At 35.2% G+C, this 21811-nt stretch overlaps 3 protein-coding genes across 3 annotated transcripts; 1 reads left to right on the top strand and 2 right to left on the bottom strand.

The window, feature by feature from the left end:
* Nucleotides 1-4562: 4562 nt before the first annotated feature.
* GLY2 (Metallo-hydrolase/oxidoreductase superfamily protein) lies at nt 4563-6738 on the bottom strand. Its single transcript, XM_079081022.1, has 7 exons — nt 6588-6738; nt 6346-6468; nt 5594-5755; nt 5377-5455; nt 5175-5288; nt 4907-5083; nt 4563-4828 (listed from the first exon to the last, which is right to left on the bottom strand). Exons 1-7 carry the CDS (start codon nt 6632-6634, stop codon nt 4754-4756), a joined length of 777 nt encoding a protein of 258 aa, XP_078937148.1. The 5' UTR covers nt 6635-6738; the 3' UTR covers nt 4563-4753.
* A 1259-nt stretch (nt 6739-7997) lies between these two features.
* LOC145161489 (F-box protein CPR1-like) lies at nt 7998-9603 on the top strand. The gene has a single exon (XM_079081021.1). The coding sequence runs from the start codon at nt 8408-8410 to the stop codon at nt 9548-9550; it is 1143 nt and encodes a 380-aa protein (XP_078937147.1). The 5' UTR covers nt 7998-8407; the 3' UTR covers nt 9551-9603.
* A 1957-nt stretch (nt 9604-11560) lies between these two features.
* Nucleotides 11561-13819, bottom strand: LOC145158687 (uncharacterized). Its single transcript, XM_079077545.1, has one exon. It carries the CDS (start codon nt 13817-13819, stop codon nt 11561-11563), a length of 2259 nt encoding a protein of 752 aa, XP_078933671.1.
* Between the last annotated feature and the right edge of the window lie 7992 nt (nt 13820-21811).

The following is a 21811-nucleotide window of genomic DNA, read 5'->3' as shown; positions in this document are numbered from 1 at the left end:
AAAAAGGTACTGGCCCCGTTACGTGCCTTATCCAGTCTAAGTACGGTTATGACACTCACAACTTAGGTAGCGAAAATTTACTTTTGTAATAATGAAACAAGTGAACTAACCTCAAAGTAATAACCGATTTGATTACTAGAGGGCATTAGTAATGCCCTTAGGATCTAGTTCACTACTTATTTATTAGTTTTATTTATGTAATAAGGCTAATACATCTCACCAAGAATAAACAGGGTTTTTCAAGGAAACTACATCTAACGATACAAGTATGGTAGATACTTGTACACCTCATTCCAGAACAGTTAACCAACTATCAACTTTTAAGGAAAATATAGGATTTTCCTGGGATAACTCAACTTTTCATAAACAGGCTGTTAAACAAATAACGATTGGATAGTCAAACATCTTTCATAAGAAAATATAGGATTTTCTTGGGAAACACTTTTCAAAGGATCAAAGAAACATTTCTTTCACCAGAACTAAACGCTTATGAACTCACCAGCTTTATGCTGATATTTTAAAACTGCTTGTATTCTCAGGGCAACAATAGACAGGTACTCTTGCCAACTTTTGGAGAAGACGGAGCATTTTGGAGTCACGTCTTTTACTTTTGTTATATACTGTTATGTACAACCCATGTTTTTGAACAATTTAAATATTCATAATATAATGTAATGGTTGTGTTTACTTCGCTTACTATGATACAACTCTTGTGATACTACGCATGACGTCCTCTGCCCCGGAACGTTTCCGCCATCGGTTTCGGGGTGTGACAGCTTACCTGTACTACCTGTTAGTGCCATAAAGCAGTTTATTTATTATTTTTTATTTGTTTAAATCGTGTACGACAGCGGTCTTAACAGTGGCGCGAGGGCATAAGTTGGAGAACTTGTGAAGATGTTTTTGTTTATAGACCAGTATTTGTATATAACTGTGTAAGGTCTATGTTTTATTGTTTATGCTTTTGTGTCTGTATCGGAACATGACATCCCGAGCTTTGATATATAATGAAAATACATTTCCTTAAGAAATGCTTTGATAAACTTTATTTTATCATGTTTTGTTTTGGGGACAAATTCCGCAACTCTTTTAAATCAATGGATTTACTCTGAACTTATTTTAAAAGCATAAATGAAACCGGTCTTTTCTGGCCGTGAATTTGGGGATGTCACAGCGACCCTTGTTCTTGGCACAAAATCCATTATCTTCATCACAACCCGCCTTTATCTATCCCAACTTCTACTCCCATGTTTATACTTCAGATTAAGATTGTCTAATCCATTTACAACCTGATCTTCATTTTCCTCCCCTGTTATGCTTCATTGGATCTTCATTTTCCAACAAAAAAGTAGCCGACACCTCGCTTAGGGTTTGGTCGCAATCGACCATGGCTACCAGGTCCGCCTCCATACATATGTACCTTTGGATCTCACACTTGTATAGTTGCATTTAGCATCTGACACCCAATTCTCTCTCTAGACTCTGATGTACCACCGCCTCTCCATAGCAACAACTACCAGAGCATCTTCACTTCACTAACATGTCGCCAACATCGATCCTATCCTATTTGAATCGATCAATTCTTATCACGAATCTTTTTCCAAAGTCAATTCATCGTGAATTCTCAATCATCGTCAATGGAATTGTAAGTTTATTGTCCTCTTTGTTAATCACGGTAACTCCACAAGTTGTTTCACATGTCAATGTATTGTTTGAGATGATCGTTCCTATTTTTCAGTTTCTTCCTTATCGTGTTTCTCTTTTTGTGTCAGTAGGATGAATTCTTAATGATTCTCGGTATTTCTTCATATGATTTCATAGTTTATGGGTTAAAGTTGGTCTCACTTTCACTGATCAGGTATGCTCCAATGTATTCCTCTTTTGTTGTTTAATCCGCATAATATTGCTTATTATTATATCATAATCCTATACTGGAAGTGCGTAGATTTGCAAGTTTCTCAGGTTGATAGGAAATTTGCTAAGTTTTAGAATGTTCACTTATTTATAATTCTTTTGTTTGTTCAATTTTGGGTTCTTGTTGATCTTTTAACTTGAATTGTTTCCCTCATTTTGGTTTGACCTGTAGACTAGGCAAGATTACTAGCTTTGAAATCTGATTTGTACACCCAATTTTGCTAAGTAAAATGATGTCTTTTTGGTTCATTTCTTATTTTTCATCTTACAAGTCGATGTTTTTTATAATGGCTTTTAGTATGCAGGTGTGGTGGAATTACACATTTACAGTCTCCATATCCATACATGTATCCTAAATTGATAAATGATTTCACTATAACTCGCCTGTTGGTAAGTGCTAAAAGATGGCAAAAGGTGATCTCGAATCCATACTTTCTTTTCGTGGGCACCACCTTGATATTCATTTATGATTGTAGCTTTATCTATTAATGAATAAAAGTTCTAGAATAATATATTTGAGCAAGTTGCACCCATAAATTGAAAGTCCTGTGAAAATGATGCACCTAGTCCTTGATTATGTGATTGGTGGGATATTGAGTTGGAGCTAAAGCTTGTTAAATTACAAGGTGGGGGTTCTTGTTTCTAATTAACTTTTTTTTGTTTTCTTTTTTTAGGTAATTGAATGAAAGACAAAAATTCATTATGCGTAACAAATTGAAAGTTGCAATATACAAACCACAAGACTACAAGAATCAGAGACAACAAAGAAAAATCAAAATATCAGCTTCATTGGATAAGCCACAACACAATTTCTATATTGCAACTATTTTTGTGTCTTATTCATTTAAGATTAATGAAAAATACCTAAATTATACATTGAAATTTCTTTTTTGTTTTGTGTTATTCATTTATGATTATAGGTATATTTTAATTATCTATACAACATATTTTATTCATTTATCATTATAGTTGTATTTGAATTTTATTTAAATAATATGTTTTATTCATGTATGATTAACAGTTTGTTTTCTACCCGGCCGTTGTATATATATGTATGATTAATAGTTTTTGGTATATTCAAGTATGATTAATAGTTTTCCTCTTATTCATTCACGAATTAAAACCGAATGAATCAGATACTAGAAATTTTTTAATTTTTAATTTTGAAAGAAAATTTGATGATTATTATTTTTTTCATCTTATATTAATGAAACAGAAAAAAAGCATTTAATTATGTTTTAAATATTCAATAAGAATCCAAAGAAAATATATTTATTTCAATATCTTTAATATTTGATTGATAGAAGTAAAAGAAAAAAAATATATTTTTTTTTAAATTATAATGTTAAATAATAATTTTTTAATTTTTCGTTAATTAAAAATAGAATCTTTATTTTTTTTATTCCTGTCTATAATTTTGGAAACCGAAGGTTACATTGGCATCCATTAATTACATATAACGTATTCATATTAAATTATATTGTAAATTGTCTATTATGTCCTTAACAAACGATTGGTCCACAATCATTCTCGTGTTCTCAGCCTTATCGTGTTCTCAATATAACCTCTCTCTCTCTCTCTCTCTCTCTCTCTATATATATATATATATATATATATATATATATATATATATATATATATATATATATATAAAGGTGATAGGTGTTTGTATACATTTTTTTATAAAAACGGATTTATATATATTTATATACTTAATAAATACATATTTTTATAACTAGATTTCATATACAAAAAACTTTTTAAAAAAAGTTTTTATATAGAAAATATAAGATTTTTATGTGAAAATACGTTTTTTTTTTGTATAAATATGATTTTTATAAGGAAAAAACATATTAGAAACAATTTTTTGAGAAAAAAAGTTGTAAAAAAAACTGAAGTTAGAATGATTTCATAGTAAAATTCTAAAATTTGGACAGAAAGGGCAAAATTTAGACCAAATTTATAACAAAATTTATAATCTGGGCCAAAAGTGTAAATTTTAGACCAAATCTGTAATAAATTTTAAAATCTGGGCCAAAAATGTAATTTTTAAAAGTTGGATGACCTGTTGACCGGGTCAAAGGATTAAATTGAATACGATTACCGGTATTTGAGACTTAATTGAATAAAAAAAAAATATAGACTAAATCGATTATGAGGTCAATATGTAGGGACTTTATTGCAGTTTTCTCTATATATTATATATATCAAGTATGAAATTTTAACATTTTATTACATAGCTCTTTAATATAACATTTTCTATAGCACATTTATTCAACACGTATTTGAGGTAGCACAACAGTTAGCCAAAGATATTGAAATGCTCCACTTCAAACTAGAACGAATCATATTGCCGAAAATATCTAGAAATGTAATATTACTACTTTGAAGCAATGAGGACACCTATTTTAGGCATACTCATTCAATATTCAATCTGTGCAAGTGAATTGAAGAAAAACAATAGATTGTAAACATGAAACTAGTGTTCTCCAAACAAGGTGAGATGAGATATTCTGGTACATGTTCAACCAAAGGCCAAAGCACGAAAAGGGAAGGATGATATCCTCTTAAAGACGGGGTTCACAAATCCTATTAGATTTATTGAGCAAGGGGATTAGACAAAATTGTAGCAAACAAAAATCCAAAGATTTGCTGAAAACAGAAAGATTCTTCATTCTTGACATATTGGACATTTATGTTATGTGACAAACACAAACCAAGTTTCAGTAGCAACAACAAGAACACAAGATGCCTTCATTCATTCTTATGACACGTACATTATTGGTGGCAGATAATGTACACACACGAAAAAAAGATGTGACAGAGGGTATTTAGGTAATTACCCTCTCCAGTTATCCTTTCGTTGCCTTATCTCACGCATTGCTTCAACAGGGGACTTGCATCCAACTTTCTCCTGCATCATAATTGAAGTCAAAATAAGACCTTTCTTGTGCCAAACTATATGAAAAAAGTCAAAAAACAGCAAGAGTACCTGAATTTGAGGTAGATCAGATCGCATGAAAGGATTAGTTTCTAATTCCTGTTCAATGGTTGATGGAATAGTTGGAAGCCCAGATTCCCTCTGCTTCTGAGCCCATGATAACTTTTCTGATATCTTCTCATTGTCTGGTTCAACTGTTTGAGCAAACTGCAGATTCTTCACCGTATACTGACATGACATGTATAAAAAATGACATCTACTATTAATTAATTTTAGTACAAACTAACAAATACAAAAACAATATACTGTATTAATTTACCTCATGCCCACAGTAAACTTTAGTTGGTTTTGGCAAAGAAGCCAAAGTCACACACAGTGACTCATGCATCTGTTCTGCTGTCCCCTCAAAAAACTTGCCACAACCAGCAACAAACTAAAAAAAAAAATACATCATGAGAAAAAAAAAATGAAAGTAGCATTTAGCCCAAAATGTACATCAAGAAATTACAAGATACACCCACCAGTGTGTCGCCTGTAAACACAGCAGGGTCCTCTTCTTCTTTCCCAGTTACATAGTAGCTTATGTGTCCCTTTGTGTGGCTGACAAACCAACAAACCACATTAAAATTGCGATGTAAAAATATTTATTTATTTCCTATTAGAAGAACGGAATTTAACTAACAGTTAAAAACTTTTATTAAACTATGATAAATGTTCGTTTATGGGGAAGAAAAATACCATGGTGTGTGGAGAGAGAGTATATTGATAGAATCCCCAAGAGATAACTTATCACCATTTTCTAGCTTATTAGTACACCCTTTTACATTATCAACAGAACCTCCATAAACCTTAATCCCTGGAACCAACTCTTTGATCTTCTCATTGCCACCTGCATGATCCCTGTCACCAATTTATCATAAGAAACAATATCTGTTGTTTAGAAAGCTTGTTTTCACATCCATTTGATGAATGTATAATCCTTTCACATCTGAGACTGAGATATCTATTAGGGTTCATAATTTTGTATACAACTGATCCTAGCCAATGGACCATAAGTATCAATGTAATCTATTCCCTCTTTCTATATGTATTGTATCTCTTAGCAACCGATCTTGATTTAAATGCATAATATAATAGATTAATCCATCCAGGTTGAGTATTCTTTTGAACACCCAGTAGGGTTAGGGTTTTGCCATTACCACCTGCTTTCCTCTGAGCAGATGATAGTCTTCAAACTTATCTATATAGTCACAGACACGTACTGCAGCTCCAGTGGCCAAAAACCATGGATTGCATGGTCAATAGGAAAACTCGCAACAGCCACCTGGATGAGGATTTTCCGTTGATGAAATCTCTCAACCAGTATTATCTCATTATTCACCCATAATCAAACTATAATAACCTAATTGACCTCAATAACTAGCAGAACGTATACTTCCCGCTTAAAATCATCAATTATCAATAGCGTTTTCGATGAAAGGTTAACTAACCAGTGGTGATGAGTGGTGAGGACAAGCTTAAGTTCAACACCATTTTCTTTAGCAACTTTAATAATCTTCTCAGGCTCAACTGGATCCACTACAGCTCCTTGTTTCGTGTTCTCATCAATCACCCTGCAAAAATACAAACACGGTAAAGCGCAGTAACGGTAGATTGTAGAGTCAATAGGAAAACCTAAATAAAAAACGATCAACTAACTGAACTTAAAAATGATCAGAATCGAGGTTCATACAGGTAAGAATAGTTGTCTTCCAAGCAAGGGATATGAATCACCTTCATCTTCAAGGTGTGACCGATTGATCTGATCAGTAGGATGATCCTGCGAATAAAAATTTTAGGCCGGTGCTCGATTACGTTAAAGCTTGGGTCTTGAGAGTTGACCTCCATGGACCATGGCCCTCGTATCACTTTTGATTGGGCTGTTCTAACATAAGCCCAGCAACACGATAACAGACCGATTTAAATCATTATGTTTTCTTATAGGAGATGTTGGAAACGATAGCCATATTTTCAATAATCAATAAAATAGTTATTATTTTGATTTTTTTTATACATAAATAGCCATTTGATTTTGCAATAAACGATTACAAAATCATTATAAGGGACGGATTCAAGTTCTCAAGTGGTTGAGTTTTTATAAGAGATATTGACAAAAATAGACATACTTTCAATAAAACAGCTATTGTATTGCTTTTTTCTATAAATAACCATTTGATTTTGCCATGGGACAGTTGCAAAGTTATAAAAGGTGATTTTCCAGTCTCTGTTTCATTTCCTAAACTTTTTCTTTTTTTGCTGGGTATTGTATTGCTTTTTTTTTCTATAAATAACCATTTGGTTTTGCAATGTGACAGTTGCAAAGTTTTAAAAGGTGCTTTTTTAGTCTCTGTTTCATTCTGGGAAATTGGTTTTGAAGATCCCAACAAAATTTAACAAAAATCTATAATTTTAATAATAGTACAGTAATACGAACAATTTTTGTAGTGTATTAAAATGTTTTTACTATTCCTTGTGGTGGTGACTGTTAAAACAGATTTTATAGTTGGTTAACGGTGATGATTATTTATTGGAGAAATTTACTATTCTGTTAGAAATTCTTCTTCCCTATATCAGATACTTTTTTAGTTTTGTTATTTTTTTTTATAATATTATAGAGGGAGTGGTAACACTCTTAGCATTTTGCCACATATTTTTTTGCCTGCCATGTCATCTTTTTGTCTTAACACTTAAATCTTAGCATTTCATAAGGAGTGGTAACACTCCTAGCACTCCAAATTTTTTTTCTTTTTCAAAATTAATTAAATCATATTTTTTTAAATAACTTTTTTTAAACCACGAACAATTAATATCAAATAAATTATATTTTTGAAAACACAACATTTCATATTAAATTAAAAAAGTTATAATAAAGTTTTGCAGGGGGTTTTGTGCTAATTCTAAAAATTTATGTTGTAAAAGAAATTGTAAGTTGGGGTCTAATCTGTCATAAGGCTAAAATCAAGGGACCAAAACTGCCAAATCGTGAAATCTGTATCATCTTCCTCCTCTGCTACCTGACGAACAACTAATATTTCTCGTTTTTTTTTAACCTGCAAATTTCGATTTCTTGCAAACAAACTCATTTTCCAATCACATTGTCTCATTTATTTCTCTCTCCTTTCGCTATACCTTTGACGAGCTCCTCTTAACGAGCTTCATAGCGAACATTGAGGGATGGTATAGCATCTCTTGACGAGGCTGTTGGCGAGAGGGGTGGCGAGGCCACTCCCTCAAGCCTAACTGATTACATAATCGGTAAACTACATATTGCTTCCATTTGGCTTACATTCAAAAGAACATGACCAACGTGGCTTACATATTTTTTTAATACGTGGCGTTTCAATTCATCTGCAAGATCTCGACGTGGAACAAACCCACAAACCCACTCACTGTCTGATTCAAAATTCAAAAATCAAAACCTCATACACAAAACCACCGGCTTTGACGTTCCCCTTTCATACAACCCACCGCCCCTTCCACAAATCGACCTTACGATTACTTTTACAGTGGAAAATGTCTTCACCACAAAACCCAGCGACTATGGAAAATCTCTCCGACGATGTTTTCTCATACATATTCATCCGATTACCGGCGAAACGCCTTGCTCAGGCGAGATGCGTCTCTAAATCTTGGAATGCTCTATTGTCTCGGTCCTCCGTCGTAACATCCCACCTTCATCGATCTATCCGTCACAACGATGAAATTTTATTCGCTTTTTCAGACTTACTTCCTTTTGACCCTAAACCATTCACAGCACACCCCTCTCAATCTCCCCACCAAGAAGTGGAACTCACTAATTTGATCAAACTCCCGATCGATTTCCATTTAAGACATGCTTCTGGCACTCTCATTGGATCTGCTAACGGTTTAATCTGCTTTCGATACGAAGATTCTCATGCTCTTTGCATCTGGAACCCTTCTCTCTCCGCAGTGTTATCTCTTCCGCCATATTATATGCCCTCCAGTGCTTATAAAACTTTCACTGCTCTGTTCCGGTTTGGGTTTGATCCCAAAACTGACGATTATAAAGTTGTTAAGCTTGTAAGATTCATATATGGTAACGATAAATACTTCTGTAGAGAGTGGCAGCAAGTTGAGGTGTATAGCATGAGAAAGGGTTCATGGGAGCCGATCACCCAAAGGTTTCCATCCGATGTCGAACATATTTACGGTGAAGATAATGTTTGTGTTGATGGTCACGATGGCCATCTTCATTGGCTTGGTTATACTGATGAGATTATAGAATCGATAGTAGCCTTTGATTTGGGTGCAGAGACATTTCGTGTGATACCTCTTCCAGATTCTATACAAGATGGCCACAGTGGACACATCTCGAATACTTTAGGAGTTTTGGGTGGAAAAGTTTGTGTGATGTCATGCGTTATGGATGAGGAATGTGAGGTGTGGATGATGAATGAGTATGGGGTGGTTGAATCATGGGTGAAAAATCATGTGTTTTCGGGGTTTAGTGGCAATATAATTCCATTTGGATTCACATTACGCAACGAGTTTCTTTTTCAAGTTTCACAACATGGTTTTGGTTTGTATGATCCTGTTGAAGCCAAGACTAAGATCTTTAAAGTTCGTGGTAGACCATATACCACACGTAAAGTTGTTCATTATGTTGACAGTCTTGTTTGGCCAAGGGTGAGATGAGCATCTGGTGAAAAGGGCTACAAAACAAAAGCAAGAGGCAAAAGGTCAGATTGAATGTTTTGTTATAAGTACTAGTTTGGATGATGCTATGTTTCTTAATTAGGTTTATGTCAAATATGATTAGATGTTACTTTTAACTTTTTCCCTCTGCTTTATATATAGTTTATTGGAAATCCAGAATATGTCCAAATGTTAAACAAGGTAAAACTTCTCAAACTAAACAACAATGCCAAACAACTAGAAAGAATGTATATATCTAATGCATTAACAACTAATACTCGACATAAACCTAATTATGAAACATAATCATCATCCAAACCAGTTATAACAAAAGATACAATTTGTTATCTTTAAGATTGAAATTGTGAGAATATGGAAGAGGTACCTCACCTCACCGATTGAGCATTGCTTGTACCATTTTGTCGATTCGTTTTTGAAGTCCTCCAAATTGTAACATGATCATCTCAATCCATCAAAATAGCAACCAGGTCGTCATAAATCGCACACTAATACTGTGGAAAATAGGCTAATTTAATCTCAAGGGAAAAATCCATTTTAATTTGGGCGTTCCATCAGTAGTTTCAAAAAAATCAATATTCATCAAAACTTCTGTAATTTTATAAGTCATAACCTTTCTTTTCTCACCAACTAAAATTTGATATCATTACAAAATTTTGATATATTAATTTGGTTCAGGTTATTTTTTTATTGTCACTATAAATAAACATTATAAACATTTAATCCTTATCAATCTTTCGCATTCCATTTTTCCTGTGCAACATCAAGGATTCAGACGAGCAAGGATTATTGGCACGAATAGTTAATTATTTTTTCTAGTTTTATTATGTAGTTTTTATTTTTAACTAATGAAATATTTTTATTTTTATTATTTTTTGTGTTTATTAATTATTATTTTTATTTGTAGTATTTAAAATTAAAATAAATTTATTGTGAAAAAAAATGAAATTAAACTGAACATATCCGGATCTTTCATCTTATTCATCAAAGAAAACATTATGCCAATCCTCAACCAGTATGTTAAAGGTTCTGTCAACCTCCATTTACAAAAATACAAATAGTTTTTTTTTTCTCAAGTCTTATTTTATTTTTTACATTAAAATTTACAGTTTTTAGTATATTTTTTGTTTCAACTTATATAAATTGTCAAAAACACTTTCAACTTAATCTTTTTTTTTTAATAAATTTATTGACTATCTTTTATGTTATTATAACTTTATGTATTATTACAAAATACAGTGAAATAAATTATTTTATATATTATTAATTAATAGAGATTTAATATATAGCATAATATTGTAATTAATAATTATTACACTTATAGTATACCTAGTCATATTTTATAAGTTAGAAATAGATACACACTAAATTTGACGGATTAAAATTGACATGTGAAACTTTGACATTAATTTCATGTAAATGAATAGTATAACATCAAATTTGGTGATATACTATTTCTTTACACCAAGATAGTACAAGAAATGGGGTGATATACTATCAAATTTTGATGTGATGTAAAATAATAGGATATGCACCCTCGTTGGGAAATCGGTGTTTAAATTAAGAGAAAAGTCAAGGTTTAAAGACTTTCAAAAACCGAGTACAACTTTAATGCAATTATACCAACACAACAAATACTTATAAACTCGGGTTTTTACTCCAACTACACAATATTAAAACATATTGGGGTTGCAAAATAATAGAATTACAAGATACTCCTCTAGGCACAAAATAAAGGATGTTACATACAAACAAGGTGTAAGAACCTGATCTTACTAGAACAAGTGAAGTGCATGATCATTACATATCCATGTTTACAAGTGAAGTGCATGATTATTATATATCCATGTTACATTACTGTATCCAATGACCTTCACATGCCGCATAAACAAACATAGGAGAGCAAATATATCCTGAGATAATTTGCTGTTTCAAGAATAAAAATTACTAACACGTATTTATGAACTTTCCACAAAAAACGAAAAGATTTTTTTAAGGATGCTTTAAGTTAGCACGCCACTTGTCAATAAATGCCAACTCGTCTTCATTCAAGTGTGGAAGCTCACGATCTTTAAGGTTAGTGATTATCTGTGCTGTCTGACCGAGAATTTGAGCTGCTTCATGGACACTCGCCTCCCGTTTCTCTATCTCCTTTGCATGGCATTTAGTTGTTATGAGTAGCGGTAAGTTGGTGAGACACGCAGCCAATATGTCAGCGATCATTGATGATAATAGCGCAAGTAGGTCCTCTTGGCTAACACGGTCAATATTCTCATGATAAGAGCGCAAGAGTGTTTCGGTGATACGATACATTGAATTGGCAGAAATAGACCTGTATTTGGAGTCATCATTTTTCATACTTCCCACCTTAGTGACCATGTTTCTAGATGTGTCCCTCAAACATTGAAGAATCTGTCCAGCTGTCTTCTCGGGTTTTGGCAGCTTGTTTCCTAACCATTTGCTGCGGATTTCAACTTCAAACCATAAAGTTTTAGCCACCTTTTGAATGTATTCATGGTCATCGGTGGCATTGAGGCTTTCTTCCACACGTGTGACATAAAAAAGACCTTCACTCACACCACTCAACAAGCCATCAACTGTATTTTTCGAGATGTTACGGAAAGAAATGGCGATAGCTGTCAGTGTTACCAACGGTAAGCTCCAACAGTTGACATATTCTTCTGAACGTAAAGATGGAACAAGAGGGCTGTCAAACTTTTCAACTCCTTCAAAACCTCTGGATCCCTTTAAAAGCTTGATAAGATTGTTGGGTTGTTTTTTTTCAGCATTTTGGATCAAACGATTCACCGATTTTGATATGCCTTTCAATGTTCTCTCTGCAAACTCCGTGTCGTCTTCAAGTTGCAAAACATACAGGCTATCACCTTTTCCTTGATGCTCTGGATTTTTTACCAACACGCTGCGTGAGGAGCTAAACATGGCCTTTAACCGCTTCCAACAATAGGAAACGCATATCAAAAAGAGAAGTGGAATAACCGCTATCATCTTGCACGCTACCACAACTGTCTCCAGAAATTCTATGCAGATGCTGAGAAATAAGATTTTTATATTCTCAATGACAATCTTCCCTCTGCGGCTGGGGCTACTGAATGGGATTGGTATGCTTCTCTGTTTCCAATCATATAACTTCTGAGTCCAGTAGCTCTCTACGTTAAAGACCTTGATATGGTTCCTAATCCATTTTTCGGACAACTTAAAGCTTAAGGCTGCAAAACATCTAGAAATAGGGGCAAGTGTTCCCAATATGACTCCGATAAACTGTATTATGAGAATCACTAACATTGACCACTTATAATCCGTATCATATTCCTTCATATCTTTAGTGTGATAAGGTATGATAATATAAACGTGTAATGCAGTGCTTATAAGACATATTACCCCAGAAGCAGAAGTTGTAGCAGAGCAAACTGTTATGAATTGAGGGCTTCCGGTTCCTGCCATGATCCAGTAGTTTCTCACATGCTGCTTTAACTTTTCAACGGTTAATCTTCCTTTTTGTGGTAGCTCTAGATCCTTTAAAGCTGTTTGATGAGCCGCTTGGTATTTGGATTCTAGAATCTGTTTGGTCTTGAGAGTTGCTAAAGATGAACATGCATATATTATGAGCAACATGAGTAACATAGCTACATAAATCGTTGCTATGAACTTTGGGCCTGTTAGTAATACGCCTAGTTGTGTATATCCTACTTCAATCTTGAAGTGCTCCTCAGATGTGTTGTAGGAGAGAACACCTGTGTTTATTTGAATGCAAACGTTCACAACCAAAGTGATCACCAGAATACCTAAAGCTATCATGTTTGAGACAAGTTCCTTGCTTTCCAAGGTTGCTAGAGAAGGCAATAGATTCGCCATCATGGTACACATGAAGCTCAAGCTTCCAAGCTTTGCAGTGCGATCCACATGGCTTGGCATTAGATTCGTGAGATCATTTGGTAGCTTTATTGCGACAGCAATCACAGTAAGAGAAGCAGCATTCAAAGTGAAATAGTTACATGGAAACCATAACTTTCTGTTACGCAAACCATGTAATAAATCAGCCACCATTGCAAGGTTGCAAAACAGAGATGCTAATGCGATATACATCCCAATCCACAGCATGGGTTTGCCATAGTGCTCTTCCTTATCTTCCTTGTATGCCAAGTCCTTCAAGTAAGTTTGGCAATAATCTGTAATATTCCCGCAATACTTTGTAACTTGATGAAGCGGGTCAATTTGCTCATCAGATCCCATGTATTCTCGTCCTTCAAAAGAAATGAAATGCTAGTAATTAAAGGGGTGTAAGGAGATATCTGCAAGGCGGATGATCTGTTTTAATTGAAAAAGACTTGAAATGAAGGCCAGGGTGCAAGCCAATTAAGGAGATGACAGATGATCACAAAGACTTAAAAAGGAGGTATGTTGTTTCGAATAATGCCTGCTTTAATTAAGAATATGAAACTATGGAGGACTACCATGCATATAAAAGAATATTAAATCTTTTTGGTCCTATAAAACTTCAAAGCTTTAATCCTCCGAATATGATTTATTTATTCGTCGATAAATTGACGAATGCAAATGTTAAACCTTTCAAAAACAAATACAAAATAATTCGATTATAATTTATGTTGTATGTATCGGTGATAAAGGTAAATCGTAAAGGCAAATTACAAAGGCAAAGTAAAGATAAAGACAAATGCAAATTCGCCATTGCATCCTACTCACTGGTCCCTCAATCAACTCAACTCATTTGCTTGTTCTGTTTTTCTTTTTTAAAGGCCATAACCTATATATCGGATTATAAAATAAAAAATATATGGATCAGGAGTAACTATCAATGATTAAAAAGTACACATAGGTGGCAAGGGATTACAGGCAATTGGGAAAGGAAATTCATGTGATAAAAACACAGCTTGCTTTATTATGGTAACAGTAGCATTAGTCAATTCACGTGGGAAGCAGATTCCTCAGACAAGATATTTCACGAAGATTTATCAATTATGCAGATAGTGGTGTACAGTTATTTTCCACCATGTGTGGACCAGAATTCACGAACATCCTGCAATCAATATAGCACAACTTTAAAAATTCTACACAAAAAATGGGAAATCAATCACATTATGTGGACCATTATACCAAAGTATATATATGTTGTATAAAGGCCATTATAGTATAACTTATGATGCACATTATACAAGTTGTTAAACTGGGTTTCGTGTGACTGCCTTCACATCTTTCAATTGCTTTTAAGTTTAACTTACATAAATAACCCTTACAATTTTACTTTCTATTCATAAATCATCCAATTATATTGAATGTGTTTAAGAGTGAATACAAATTTACAGAAATGGCCCCTTCATTTTTTTCTTTTATTCACAATCCATACAAATTATAAAAATACTCTCTTGACTCTTTTTTTGGTAAAATCACCTACACTTATTTCTTATAAATTTTTGTTGTTTTGTAGCCCATTATCATACAACAAATAAATTTTAAAACTTGGATTTTTCGAGAAAAAAAAAATATTACTTATTTTTTTACGGAACCATCATGCCACATATCAAAATCCGACCAAATATTTTGGTTTTTTTATAATTTTCAACAATGTGCTTTTCTTTTTCGTTTTTTTTTTCATACATTCACCTTTTTTTCCCTAATTTTAATTTTTTTTATTGTTTTCTTCCAAGATTTAATCAAAAGTTCTTTGAACTTAGTTTTTTAATAATTTTTACGTCTTGTATGTGATATGCTACACCGGTTTAATCAATTCTTATTTAAAATACATAAAAACTCACAGCAGAGCGCGGGCTCAAATACTAGTTTATTAACAATATATAACACTCACTTCTATAGTCAAAAGGGAATTGATACACTAACATCTAGAGCCTTCATTCGCCTTTAGCAGCAATTGCTTTACGCTCTAATCAACTCTTGTCAAATAAACTTTTTCCATTCAACGCATTATCACCAATATAGTGTTGAAAGTATATAAGCAATATTTGTCTTAAAGAATATAGTTTAAGTTGGTAATTATGTTTGGTAGTTAGTGTCAGGAAATTATGGCAGTTAAGATTAGTTCTTTAGGGATAGTTAGTTATTAAATGGTAGTTATAGTTTGTTATTGCCAACCACCAATTTATGAAGAGTTGCAATGGTTACTAAAGACAATTATAATTTCAATGCTTGCCTTCTCATTAAACAATGATACATATAAATACAAAAGGATTCATAATACTAAGGAAAGGATATACACCATAAATACATATACAGAATATATCTCGCTAAGAGTCCCCCTCAATCTTAGCGGGAAGAAGACGGACGCTGAGACTGTCTCTAAAATCAAGAAATAGCTGTCGCGGAAGGCCTTTGGTGAATATATCAGCATATTGATAAGTAGATGGAATATGAAGAACTCGTATTTGACCAATAGCGACCTTTTCACGGACAAAGTGTATATCCATTTCAATGTGTTTGGTACGTTGGTGTTGCACAGGATTACCGGATAAATAGACAGCAGAGACATTGTCACAATAGACGATCGTGGCATGTTTCAGGGGTGCATGTAACTCGAGAAGAAGGTTGCGAAGCCAACAGGCTTCAGCAACTACATTTGCAACACCACGGTATTCGGCTTCAGCACTAGACCTTGAAAGAGTGGCTTGACGCTTGGCAGACCATGAGATGAGATTGTCACCTAGAAAAACGCAATATCCGGATGGAGAGGATAATAACGTAAGACCATGATCTGGGGTGCCTTTGATGTACCGTATAATCTGTTTTAAAGCATTAAAGTGACTGATTTTTGGAGCGTGCATAAAGAGGCAGATCTGTTGCACGGCGTATGCTATGTCTGGACGTGTGAATGTAAGGTATTGGAGAGCTCCCGCAAGACTTCGATATAGAGATGGATAAGCCACAGGATCACCGTCATGAAGACTGAGTTTGGAATTAGTGTCAACGGGAGTGGTGACCGGTTTGCATGCTTCCATGTTGGCACGTTTGAGGATTTCTTCAACGTATTTGCGTTGAGATAAGAACATGGTGTTATTGGTGCACGTGACAGCAATCCCGAGGAAGTAAGATAGCAGGCCGAGATCAGTCATGTCGAATTCCCGTTTTAGAGCATTGAGGAGCCAAGTTTTGAGTGTTGTAGATGAGGTAGTTAACACTATGTCATCGACATATATAAGTAGATAAGCTGTCTCATGGTGTTTTTGGTAGATAAATAAGGAATTGTCACTCTTGCTGCACACAAATCCAATAGTTAGTAAATAAGATGCAAATCATTGATACCATGCACGCGGTGCCTGTTTTAACCCATACAAGGATTTCTTTAATTTGCAAACATGGTCCGGATAACTAGTGTTAAAAAAACCAGGTGGTTGGTGCATATATACGGTTTCCTTCAAATTACCATGTAAAAAAGCATTTTTCACATCCAATTGATGAACATCCCAATTTCGAGCCATGGCGAGGCTAAGAACGGTGCGAATGGTGGCCAGTTTGACAACCGGGCTGAATGTTTCATCGCAATCAATACCAACCTCTTGTGTTTTTTCCATTCACTAAAAGTCGTGCCTTGTAGCGCTCCAAAGTGCCATCTGCCTTAAACTTGTGCCGAAATAATCAGTGACATCGAATAACATTGTGATTTGATGGTCTAGGCACAAGATCCCATGTTCCCTGTTTCAATAAAGCATTATATTCAGTAGTCATAGCATCGAGCCAGTTTTGATCTTGTAAAGCAACCCGTGGGTTGGATGGGATTGGGGATATTTGTTGAGTGTGGAGTGTGTATTTGAGGTTTGGTTTGAGAATTCCACTTTTAGATCGTGTATTCATGTGAGAGGATGGTGGAGGGTTAGGGATGATAGGCGGTGGTGGTGGTGGGTGAAGGTGGTGGTGAGGTGGGGAGGGTGGAGGTGAGTGTTGTGGTGAATTTTGAGGTGAGGGTGGGGGTAAAGGTGGTGGGGAGCGTGGTGTTGTATTCGTTGGGATAAGTTGAGGGTTAATTAAGTATGGTGATGGGTCGTTTGTATCTAGAAACTCATAGGATTCAGCTCGATACTTTGCAATATTAGAATAAGGGAAAATGTGTTCATGAAAGGTGACATGGTGAGAGATGATTGGTTTAGAGTTATCGAGTGGTAGGCATAGATAACCACGATGATTGTATGGATACCCAAGGAAGACACAAGGGATGGATCGTGGGGCTAGTTTGTGGGGGACGGTGGATGTGGTGTTGGGGTAACATAGACACCCAAATGTTCGTAAATGTTTATATGTGGGGGTACGAAGGTAAAGGATTTGAGTTGGTGTTTTGTTACCAATGACACGTGATGGTAGGATGTTGGTAAGATATGTGGCTGTATGGATCGCATTGTTCGAAAATGAGGGTGGTAGTGACGCATGAATTAAAGATGTTCGTACCATGTTATTGAGGGTTCGAATTGTGCGTTCTGCCTTGCCATTTTGAGGGGAGGTGTATGGGCATGTGAAGCGAAGTTGAACACCATTGGTGTTGCAAAACTGTGTGAAGGTTGCGTTGTGAAATTCACGTCCATTGTCGCACTGAAAGGATTTAATGTTGGTGGAAAACTGAGTTTGGACATATTTGTAGAATTGCGTGAGGAGCAGAAAAGTTTCGGATTTGACTTTAGTGGGAAACGTCCAAATATAATGTGAAAAATCATCAAGTAACACAAGGTAGTAGTTGTGGTTGAGTTTACTTTTAACAGGTGATATCCATATATCAGCATGAATAATATCAAAGGGTAAATATGTAACAGAAACATAATCATCAAAGGGTAATCGACAATGTTTTCCCAACGAGCAAGCATTACATGAAAACAAAGTATTTTTAGAGCTAGAAAACGAAAGACACGAATTTAAATATTGTAAATTAGAAACTGCTGGATGACCAAGACGGTTGTGCCACATATTTGGAGACTTCGTATAAAAAGCGATAGGCGGGTGCTCGTTGGTAGGTGATGGTGTTAGTGGATAAAGATCACCAGGGTTGTCACACCGGGTGATATGTTTCTTCGTGATTAGATCCTTCACAGTAAAACCGAATGGGTCAAATTCAACAAATGTATTATTGTCACGATTAAATTGTTTCACAGCAACAAGGTTTTTGATGATGTTAGGGACAAGGCAAACATTGTTTAGGCGATAAGGGTGATTAAGGTATCAGGTGATTGCATTTCCATGACCAAAAACTGGAACTCGATGGCCATTACCAACCAAAATATAATTATCTTTATTGAAACGAGAGAAATTAGAGAGCTTACCAGCATCGCTAGTGAGGTGGGATGTTGATCATGTATCCATATACCATGAGCTATCGGGTGGTTGCATTTGCATGGTTTGGAATGCTTGTGCAAGTTCGGTTGGTGTCATCGGGCTGGAGTGGGCCGATTGTGAGTCTGAAGCGAAGTTGGCTTGTGGGTCCGTGTTGACTTGCTGTTGCTGCTGGGCCGGTGAGAATCAGATGTTTGGACGAGGCCCCATAATTCCGACCTGAGGAGTTGTGGGGTACGGGCATGGAGGGGCGGACCAGGGGTATGGGGGAAACCAATCGAGCCATTGCCATGGGGTTTACTGTGACGAGAATCTGCCGTTGTCACGTTCGCGTCCTCTGTCGCCTCATTGTCCGCCGTGAGACCAGCGTCCATCGCCACGCTGATTTCCCCGGTTTTGACCACGACCATTGTAGCCTGAGTTATGGTTATTAGTGTCGTTGTTGGAGTTTTCGAAAGTGCCGGAGTCAGCCCGTTGAGTGACGAGGGCTTGGGGAATGGTGGGCTTAGGCTTGTTGCGGCGGGCTTCTTCAAGGAGGAGGGAGGATTGCGCTTTTGTGAAGCTGGGAAGGGGGTTGGTTTGTTGTATAATGGTAGCGACGGTATCGTAATCCCCCTTTGTGAGACCGGAGATGAGTTGGAGGACCGTCTTCGTTTCTGACACCGGGTTTCCAACGTTTCTAGTTGATCGGCTAGGTTCTTGAGGCGTGCGCAATATTCAGTGATGTTAGAGAAGGCAGAGAGATGGGTGTTGTTAAATTGTTCCTCGAGGTAAACTGCACGAGTGTTTTTATTATCAAGAAATATTTCTTGAAGACGCTTCCAAAGGTCAAGGGCCGATGCACCAGGTTTCATGATGGTGTGAGCGAGATCTGGTGTTATGGTGTTGTAGATCCAACATTTGACAAGGGCATCAAGTCAATCCCATGTGTCTTTATCAACATCGGTGGGTTTGGGGGTTTGTCATCGACGTGATCTTTCACGTTGTAAGCACATACGTGAATGTTGAAGAATTCCACCCATGAAGGATAGTGATCGTCAGATCGGTTGAGAATGAGAGGTATGATATTCTTGATGTTGTTCACTGTGAACGCCGGGTGGAAGGTGGATTGGGTGGTTTGTGCGTCGCCTGGCATGTCGATGAGATGAGAAGGAGATATGGAGGGGGAGGGAAAAAGAACAGAGGTCGACTGTTGTGGAGGGTGCGACGGCTTAGGGTTAGGCTAAAAGAGGCTCTGATACCATAAAGACAATTATAATTTCAATGCTTGCCTTCTCATTAAACAATGATACGTATAAATACAAATGGATTCATAATACTAAGGAAATGATATACACCATAAATACATATACAGAATATATCTCACTAAGAGTTACAAAGGGTTGTGATGGTTGAGATGGTTGTCTACATATATATATGTGTATGTATCATTGTATAGACATAGAGTTATTAATGAAAATATATATGTTTGTAGAAAGTTCTAGTTTGGTTGTGTTCACACATATTACTGCAGCCACTTTCCTGCAATTAATGTTTTATTTGTCTAATTAATACCAACAAACACATAGCATGAATCATAATCAACTTATTTTCTATCTGTTTTGGAGAGATTTATCATTTGCCTTTGGCAGTGGCGGACGGTAATAGAGGCCGGGGGGCCATGGCCTCCCCGGTTTTAAACATTATAATACCCCATATATAGTTTACTTATCTAATTTTACCCAACACCCAACAGTAGTCAAATTGATTAATTAGGTCCCTCTGTTTTTATAAAATTTAGTTAATATGCTAAAGAATCTAAAACAAAATAATCAAAGAAACACCCGAAAATCACTGAGCAAATCATAACAGATTTGTTAACTATCTCTTAAAGATAATAAAAATAATGAAAATCTAATCATATTAACAGAAATCTTAACTCAAGCTTAGAGTTTAAGAAAACAAAGCCCGAAAAGCTTATTCCTTCCATCGGAAAACAAAGCTTCCATCCAACTTCATCTCCGCCACCGGTATCCGACGCCGGAATGTTAGCTTCTCACGTTCTCCATGCACCATCTCTCTCCTCTCCGCCAGCCGTCGGACTATGCGCCACCGTCGTTCTTGCTCTTCTCAACCGGCCGCTGCCTCGTTGGACTCGTTACATCTGATTTCCGGCGTTCATTGTGCCTGCTGCTCTCCGCCTCTTCAATCTTCTCTCCACAAGAGTACTATATCTATATCTGTGAGCCTCTTTAGTTTTCTCTTTTATGTCTTTATTTTCTCTCACTAAAACTTATTATATAAAATATATTAGACATTGAAATATGTGAGCTATATAAATATTAAAAAGCAGACCTAGTACTAGTACTAGATGACAACTAACATCTATTAATTTTAATAATTTATACTTATTTATTAACAAATTTGTTATTGTTTTATAATGTAAATTAGAAATATCTTAATTACATATGTATTTATAAGCTTTTATTATAAAATGAAGGCATGTTACCTATAAAACGGAAATCATTTTTGGAGGGACTGTTTGTTTTTTATATATTCTTTATTATGTATTTTGATAAGGAATTCGATAAAAAAAAAATCAGCTGTAGAAAAAAATATAATACCTCAAAAACACAAAATATTACATTTATATTTGGGTATACAACCTAACGATATTTTATATTAGTTTTTTTCGTTTACACTTTTAGTATGTAAATTTTTTGAAACATTTCTTGTTATGTGGTTATGTTTTGTCGTTTTAATTCCGGCCCCCTAATTATAATGTTTGTGTGTTCCGCCCCTGGCCTTTGGTCAAAGTATGGATGAATACATCAATCGTAAGATTAAAGCTTTAAAGTTTGATTTAATATTTTCCTATTAAGTACTACTTAATGCGTATTTATATGTTACTTGAGGATTGTATATTACCCACTTTAATTATTAAAGTTTCATGAGCAGGATAAA

Source organism: Lactuca virosa, chromosome 2, assembly GCF_052849685.1.
Source record: "Lactuca virosa cultivar CGN04683 chromosome 2, Lactuca_virosa_CGN04683_v6, whole genome shotgun sequence".
Lineage (NCBI taxonomy): Eukaryota > Viridiplantae > Streptophyta > Magnoliopsida > Asterales > Asteraceae > Lactuca > Lactuca virosa.
This window is presented reverse-complemented; position numbering and strand designations above follow the sequence as displayed.